At 55.3% G+C, this 8,550-nt stretch overlaps 1 protein-coding gene across 1 annotated transcript; it reads left to right on the top strand.

The window, feature by feature from the left end:
- Positions 1-1,539: 1,539 nt before the first annotated feature.
- On the top strand, positions 1,540-7,582 carry C1QTNF6 (C1q and TNF related 6). Its single transcript, XM_052640781.1, has 3 exons — positions 1,540-1,667; positions 3,926-4,184; positions 6,488-7,582. Exons 2-3 carry the CDS (start codon positions 3,932-3,934, stop codon positions 7,033-7,035), a joined length of 801 nt encoding a protein of 266 aa, XP_052496741.1. The 5' UTR covers positions 1,540-1,667; positions 3,926-3,931; the 3' UTR covers positions 7,036-7,582.
- The last annotated feature ends 968 nt before the right edge of the window (positions 7,583-8,550 follow it).

The raw sequence follows: 8,550 nt of genomic DNA, 5'->3' as shown, positions 1-8,550 counted from the left end.
CCCTAAATAGGCCTGGGTGGGGGGCACTCCAGGTGGGCTTGCGAGAGGGAAGCAGCACAACGCTAGAAGTTGGGAGAGTCTGGCTCTCATCCCAACTTAGACTCCAGTCTGATGTGTGACCTTGTTGCCGTCCCTGAGTCACAGTGTCCCTGCTTGGATTAGATCACCCCTAAGGGTCCTTCCAGGCCTGGATATTCTGCTGTGTGATTATCCCCCTGAAGTAATAGAAAAACAGAAGCTCAGAGACAAAAGATGGTCAACAACACACAGCCAGGACTGTTCCCTCCTTCACACTTTGTCCAGCTGTGAGTGGAGCCTGAGGGTTAACCCCCAAAGCCCCAGACTTTAATAAACCCCCCTTAGGTCACTGCACTCTTGTGCCACCTGAGAGGCACAATGTCACCACCTCTCTCTGCCCAGGGGACAGACCCTGAACTGCAGCCTTTGCACACAGCCGTACCCAGTTGGGTCATCGTGGGAACTCCTTCCATTCTGTAGGGTTGTGGTTCCTCTTCACTAACTGTGTGACCCTTGGTGAGTCACATCAGCTCCACCACTAGCTCCTTTTCCCAAGGCTGGGGTAAGAAGAGTAGAAATAATGGATGTCAATACCCTTTGGGTGACAAAAGCACCTCTGAAGATGAAGGCTGGCACGGGCAGTAAGTACTCAACAAATGTAGAGGGGACTGGAGGGTGAGAGACCTGTGAGAGAGTCTTTGTATAGGGGTCTTGGCCCAGGGAGCCAGGACTGCAGCCTTTGCAAAGCCTCCTGCAGCCTAACCAGAAGGAAGCAGAGGCAAGACCCTTCCTGGGGCCCTGGGGTCTTCTGTACAGACTGCCCTCCTGCGAACTTGAGAGTTATTTCCATGGCTCTCGAAGACCAGGAGAGTGGATACCCGTGACAAAATTTCCAGGCAGAGTAGGACTTCGGTGTCCATTGGAGGTGGAGCTACTGACCTGGTCGCCACCCTTAGCTGATCCCCGAGGAGATGCGACCATCACTCAGCAAATACTTACTAAGCCTCCCCTTGTGACTGGCACAGAGGATGAGGCTGGGGACTGGAGTTCTACAGAAAACCAGGGCCTGAGAGGGGAAAGGACTGGCCATAGGGTGCCTGAGCCAGGATTTGAACCTGCGGCAGCTGGGCTGGTGCCTATGCCCTCTGTATGCCTCCTGCCTTGGTGACTCAGGACTAAGGAGCCCTTCAGCTTAGGTTGGAGCCTTCCCCTTTCTGAGCAACTTAGGGGCCTCCTGCCCTTACCCCTTCCGGGGCTTGATTTCCCAGCCTGCACATCAGGAACCTCAGACCCCTTCCTGCTGGAAATCTATAGGGTCTCTGAATTAAACAAGACCCTCTAGGACTACCAAAGAGTTAAGCAAAGGGAATCCACCAGCTCCCTTCATCTCCGCAGAACCTAGAGTCTGGAGGGGAGGGAGCAGGGAGGAGGGCCAGTGGGAAGCCAGCCTGCTCCCTCCGCCCTCCCTCCCTCCCTCCCTCCCTCCTCGCGCTGCCTCCATCCCTCCTCCCTCCTGGGCCAGCCCGCCAGACCTGGGGGTCTGGGCCGGCAACAAGTTATTATCATTATCGCAAACATGGATCAAGGAAACAGAGGCTGCCGGGAGGCCCGGGGTCCATGAACTACTGTACGAGGCTGTCGGACACTGAGTGAGTGATGGGAGGTCCTGCAGCTTCCTCCAGCACGGCCAAGGGGGTTGGGGTCAGAGCCTGGAATGCCTCTCCTTCCTCCTCTCTTCCTGTGCATATCTCGGGGCCCTGCTGTCTCCCTCTGGCCCCGGCCAGCCCCTCTAGGCTCTCTCCTCCCCATCCCTTCCTCTGACTGAGGTGCTGGGGAAGGGCTGCCCTCCACCGATGCTCCTGGCTTGTGCCCACTCCTGCCTGGACGGGCACTGAATCTGCTCCAGCAGGGCTTGACTCTCCCTCGATCCCGAAGAGGCCCCAGCTCCATAGTGGAGGCAGCAGGGACCCCCGAATCACCCCCGTGGCATGGTCCCTCCACTTGATGCCTGCATGACACTCTCCCCCAGGGACAGCCAGTGACCACAGCTGTGGTTATTACTTTTGTTAAAGGCTGCTTTGCTTCCTGCTTCCTGCGTCCCCCTCCCCCCGCCCCAGGTCACAGTTCTGTGTCACAGATATTTTGACTCCCAGCTGTCTGGCCCAACAGAAATGTCCCCAGCCCATGCCAGTTCTCTGGGAACAGTTCTACTCTTCCTGTCCCATGCAGGACTAGGGGAGAGGTCATGTTGGGCAGCAGAGAAAGGAACAAAAGTTTAATTAAGAGTGTTTTACCAGACAGGTGACTTTCCTGCTTTTAAATCCTCCCAGATAAGCTGGTGGGGAGGTGGTGTTGTCTCCTCCTTGTAAAATGTTAAGGAGCACAAAGCCCAGAGAGGTTAAGCCACTAGCCTTAGGTCACAACAGCTTGCAAACCATTCTGGAATCTCAGGTCTGATTCTAAAGTCTCACATCTGTTGCCAGGAAAGAGGGGGTTCTGCTCTTCTCAAAACTGATGGGATGTGTATTATAATTTACAAATAAAAGGTAAGGGTGATAATCTTGGCCAGAGTGGGTGCTGCTCCCTGAAGACCTGACCTGCCTTATTGAACAGAACCTGGAAACCAGCACAGGGTGGGGGTGGGGAGTGGGGAACAAGGTCACCTCCAGGAGAGGGTGACCACTCTGGAGGCTGCTGCCCACTGCTAGACCCAGCTCTGGGGAGCGGGGAGGGGAGGGGGCTGGTGCAGGGAGTGCTCCTGCCCCTTTAAAACCCAACTCTTATTTCAGTGCTCAGGTTAGGATAGAAGGGCATTTAAAAAAAATAATAATAATTTTACCTCTCAACCCGTATTAACCACAGAAAAATATTTTTGAATTGTACTAAATGTTACAGGAGATCAAAAAGGAAATAAACAAAGAAACGCCAGAAGTGTAAAAACCAGTCTGGTTTCAAAAAGCGAGTTTCTGATCCTGCGATAACGTGTGCCAGCCCCTAAAGACTGCCACCACCTCGGAAGCTCTTTGCCTGGCTTCCTGCCCACCAGCCTGGCTCGTCTCCCGTCACTGCTGTCCGGGCTACCTTCTGCCCCTCTTCTGGAACTCTGGATCCCTTCTTGGCCAAGGCCAAAGACAGCTTCTCACAAATCCTTGGACTTCCTTGTTCCTTTTAAATTTTCCAGAACTCCTGGGTTCTGTTCTTTAATTCCAAATTACCACCCTGGCAGCTGATTGGCAGGTCTAAGATGGCTGACGTGTCTCAGATAGTTGGCACAACCACCTTTCAATGAATTCTACTCTCTCCCGCTCCCTCCCTGTAGGGTTAGGTGAGGTTGAGTTGTGTAAGCCGTTGACTGCACAAAGATGCTGAGCAAGGAGGTGGGCTGACACCAGCTACACACCTTCAGTGTTGCATGGCTGCTGGGACTCCTGTTGGTTTCTTTCTAATTAGTCTGTCCCAAGGGGCTCTTTCTTCCAACTTGTGTTCCATTGGCTGTGGAGTCAGTGACAGGGAAACGAGGCTGAGGGAGATTGGGAGTGCGGGAAAAGCATTTCACAGTCTCATGGGCTATGTCACATGGGCAGCAGGGCATCGTCCTCACCCCCCCCCAGCAGAGACCTCCCAGGACCTTCATCTTCTTCTGAAGATGGGCCCACGTGTGGCAGAAGCCCCCAGGGACTGGAGACTCAGACTCCAGGCCCTGCACTACCGCAGGTCTCTTTGTGAACTTGGAGAACTTGTCTTCCTGTTTAGGCCTCAGTCTTCTTGTCTGTTAAATGGGGCACCAGTGCTCCCTGCCTGGGTTATATCAGGAACACCCATGCTGCAGGTGGCAACATCCACTCTGGGCATCAACAGAGTGTAGACCTTCAGGTAACTATACTCCTGTCCTTTCTTCCTGCTCCAGGTCGCCATGGGGATGGCTGCCCTGGGCCTCCTCTGGGCAGCGCTCCTGCTCCCTCTCTCGGTGTCTGGACTCCCCACCGAGGAGCCCACTTCTGGGGAAGCTGTGGCCTCTAGTTCCCCTGGACATTGTCGACGGTGCTGTGACTCTGAAGACCCCGCGGTCCTTGCTGATGCTGCGCATGTGTCCTCAGCCTCTCCGTCTGCCCTCCCATATGTGCTGCCTGAGGTCAGGCCCTACATTAACATCACCATCCTGAAGGGTGAGGACCCACACAGGACTTGGGCTGGACTGACCTGGTCGGCGTCAAGGAGGGCGTGTGGGAAGGTCTCTCCCTGGGCCTGGGGGAGGTGAAGTGAGAGGAGCAGGAGAAACCAGGACAGAAAACTGTCTCAGACCCTTTCTTTCATTCACACGTTATACTGAGTACCCACCATGTGCCAGGATCATTCTGAATTCTGGGAGGGAGTGTGTATAAACCAGACAGAGATGCCATGTCTGTGGAGCTTCTGTTCTAGTGGGGAAGGCACACAATGAGCAATAAACATATCACCCAAGTTAAAAAGATGGATGGTGATAAATGCTAAGGAAGTGCTGAGGTGGAAAAAGCACTGGGAGTGCGGGTGTGGGGCGCGGGGCGCATGTTGAACGGGGGTGGTCAGGGGAGGTCTCCCTGAGCAGGTAAGGAAGAAGCCATGTAGATGCCTGGGGAAGAGCATTCCAGGCAGAGTGAATAGCAGCTCACTCTATTCACAGAGTGAATAATGGGCCTGGCATGTTTAAGGAGCAGGGAACAAGCGGAGGAGCTGAGGTTAGAAACAAAATGTGGGTTTCTTCTCTGAGTGAGATAGGGAGCAAGTTGGGGGGCGGGGCTGAGCAGACAAGGGGCCTGACCCGGCTTAGGTTTCAAATGGATCCCTCTGATTTCTCCTGGAGACTAGATGGTGGGAGACAAGGCAGAAATGGGGAGAGCTGTGGGGACCCCCTGAGCCATTCAAGTGAGAGCTGACTCCCTGTCCTCTAAGACCAGACCCCAAGAGAGCTACTTCTGCTGTTGGGGGCTGCTACCTCCGTCTTTGCTCACAACCCCATGAGGGCAGTATACTTAATCCTCCCACTTTGCAGATGGGGAAAACTGAGCCTCCGAGAGAGGAGGAGATCTTCTGGGGTCACACCACTGTCAGAGGCAGAGCTAGGATTTATGAGGAGGAATGCAGAGGACCACTCCACTCCACGGAATTGAGACCCTCTCTTCCTCACCCCGCTTTTCTCACCAATTCACACATCACCGCTTCCCCAAGGCCAGCAGAGCCCTCTGTGTGAGGTTAACGAGGTACCTGGCTGTCGACAGTACTTCCTCGTTACTGTCCTCCATAAAATCCCACACACCTCTCCTGGGCCACCTCTCCAGCTGCCTGTTAGGTGGGCGGGCGTCTGCTGTGGCGGAAGGCACCTTTCTCCTTCCCCGGGTCCCAGCCACAGCTCTTCAGCTTCCTTGCTGTGTGGGGCAGCAGGGTCTCTTCCTTCCTGGGCTCGCTGCATCATGTATAAACTAGGACTACCATCCCTTGGGACTGGGACGAAGAAAGTGCTCTGCAAACTGTAAAGTGCAGGGCATGTGATGAGGTAGTTACTTCACCAACGGGGCTGGTGAGGAAGACTTCTGCAGAGATCTTGACCCCCTCCTCCTTGCTTCTCTCCAGGCTTCTCCTCTGAGGGCCTGTGTCCTCTTTTCTGCCCTTTCTTCCCCTCTTCCTAGCAACATCACTGTGGTCAGAGGGGGACCCAGGAGAACACAGGGCTGTCCATTTCATTCAAAGGGATGTGACTGAGGGTGATTACTGGCACTGTGACAGGCAGTAGCAAAATATTTGGGATCTGTTTCCTCAAGAAGCGCAGCTTCCCAGGTGGCTCAGTGGAAAAGAATCTGCCTGCCAATGTAGGAGACCTGGGTTCGATCCCTGGGTCAGGAAAATCCCCTGGAGGAAGAAATGGCAACCCACTTCAGTATTCTTGCCTGGAAAATCCCATGGACAGAGGAACCTGGCAGGTTATAAGTTCTTAGGGTCGCAAAGAGTCAGACATGACTGAAGCGACTTAGCATGCACAGTGGCACTTCCCTGGTGGTTCAGTGGTAAAATATCCACCTGCAGGAGATGCAGGTTTGATCTCTGGGTCGGGAAGATCCCCTGACAAAGAGAATGGCAACCCACTCCAAGATTCTTGCCTGGCAAACCCTATGGAGAGAGGAACCTGGTGGGCTACAGTCCATGAGGTCACAAAGAGTTGGACACGACTGAAGCAACTTAACTTGCATGCATGCCACCCTGCTCCTAAGCCGTGCCATGCCACCAAGGCGAGTCCCTTCACCTCCCTATGAATGGCGGTGGACATGGTGTCTCCTTTAAAGGGTCGTTTGGGGCAGTGATGCCTGGCATGCAGTAGGTGCTCAGTAAATGGCGGTTCCTCTGGCCTACCTTCTCTTGGCCAGGGTAGAGCCTTCTGCAGATGCTTAGAAGCAGCCCTGGGCACCTGCCCTGACTTTTCCTCTTCTTGTCCCCACAGGTGACAAAGGGGACCGAGGCCTGCTGGGCTCACCTGGGAAGCTGGGCAGGGAGGGTCCCCGGGGGGACCGTGGCCCCCAGGGCATCAAAGGTGCCAAGGGGCAGGTGGGCAGCCCTGGCAGTCCATGCCAGACGCGCTTCTCGGCCTTCTCCGTGGGCCGCAAGACAGCCCTGCACAGCAGCGAGGGTTTCCAGCCGCTGCTCTTCGACACGGTCTTCGTGAACCCCGACGGGCACTTCAACCTGGCTGCTGGCCACTTCGTTGCCCCCCTGCGCGGCCTCTACTTCTTCAGCCTTAATGTGCACAGCTGGAACTTCAAGGAGACCTACGTGCACGTGGTGCACAATGACAAGGCAGCCGTCATCCTGTATGCGCAGCCCAGCGACCGCAGCATCATGCAGAGCCAGAGCGTGATGTTGGCCCTGGCGCCAGGCGACCGCGTCTGGGCACGGCTCTTCAAGCGTGAGCGTGAGAATGCCGTCTACAGCGACGACATAGACACCTACATTACCTTCAGCGGCCACCTCATCAAGCCCGAGGACGATTAGTGCCTCCCCTGGGGCAGCTCTGCCCTGGGGTGGCTGTGGGCAGGTCTGTCTCCTGTGGGGGCCCCAGTTTGCCCATCTGTAAAATGGGCCCCTGACCTGGCATTCTGGGCAGCCTTCCTCCTCCTTTTTTGCCCTCCATCACCCCTCCTAGTCTGTTCCTGCCTCTCTCCTCTTGAACATTTTAAGAAATCTCCTAACCTACATCTTCTAGAACTTTCCCAACCTTGTAGACCAGCCATTTTCAAACTTGAATGTGACACAAATCACTGGGGCATCGTGCTGAAATGCAGAGTCTGATTCAGCAGGTGTGGAGTGGGCCCAGGATTCAGCATTTCCAGTACCTTCCTGAGTGATGCCGGTGCTGCTGATCTCTGGGACCCCACTTGAGTAACCAGGTCCTACAGCTTTCACAACATTTTGGTACTTTCCAAACATTTTGAAATCTTCCAAACATTCTGGAATCTTCCCAACATCCTTAAATTTCATCCTTCTAGGATACTTCCTCCTCTTGTCTCTTGCAACCTCTTCCTTCTCTCTGAACTCCTGTTTGCCCCCCACATGCACACCCATAGTGCGTTTATTCAGTTGCTGAACATTCACTGAGCACCCTCTCTGTGCCCGGCTCTGGGAAGGCTGAGGCAAAGCAGACACAGGCCCTGCTTTCGGTAAGCACCCAGTCCAGCCGGGGAGGGGAGACACAGAGGATCCTGAAAACAGCCCCAGAGAACTTCTTGGGGCTCTGGTCATGTACATCTGTGTTCTGGGTGTTCAGGCACTGTGGCCCTTCATTACCCACCACTCCCCAAGGCTGACAGGTTAGGATACCAAGGTGAAATGGGTACCCTCTGCCTGTCCTTTCTTCTCTGCCCCATGCCCATCTTTAAAACAAACCTTGGTCAGGGACAGGTGCTATCAGGAGAGGACTCAGGGGTTTGGAGGCATTTTGGGGTAAGGCATCCCCTGAAGAAGGAAGCCCAGACAAGCTGCCTACACAGCTGGGATGGATGCTTCAAGGGCTCCCCCACCACCACCCTCAGGGCGTGCCCTCCCTGCCCTGCTCCCTGGTGCTGTCAGGGCCGTGCACAGCCCTCTCTGCTGCTTGGGCCTCCGTCCTCCCAGGCTCCCAGCCACTGTCAGACACTGATGTCTGTCTCCAGGTGCTCTGACCTCCTTGGCGCCCCTCACCAGCCCATGCCCCTGGCCCTCCACACTCTGTTAAGGTGCTGAGGCCCTGCTGCCCAGCAGAGCTGCCTCTGGCTGCTGCTGCAGTTACAAATGCCACTCCCGGCAATGAGCCAGGAAGGAGGTCACCGGGCTTTGGACCCCTCAGCAGGTCTGGGGAACTGAAGCCAGTCATGTTTCAGGTCAGTCCGGGGACGCTCCTCTGAGCCATGATGCTGAGGGAGGCACTGGGAGAGGCTGAGGCCAATCGAGGGACATCAGGGCTTCTGTCCTTTCCCTCCTCCCAGGGTGGGTCAGCCTGGAGGCCCCCAGCCTTCCCCTTCCCCAGCCCCA

The sequence above is a fragment of the Budorcas taxicolor genome, chromosome 5, assembly GCF_023091745.1.
Source record: "Budorcas taxicolor isolate Tak-1 chromosome 5, Takin1.1, whole genome shotgun sequence".
In the NCBI taxonomy this organism is placed as follows: Eukaryota; Metazoa; Chordata; class Mammalia; order Artiodactyla; family Bovidae; genus Budorcas; species Budorcas taxicolor.
This window is presented reverse-complemented; position numbering and strand designations above follow the sequence as displayed.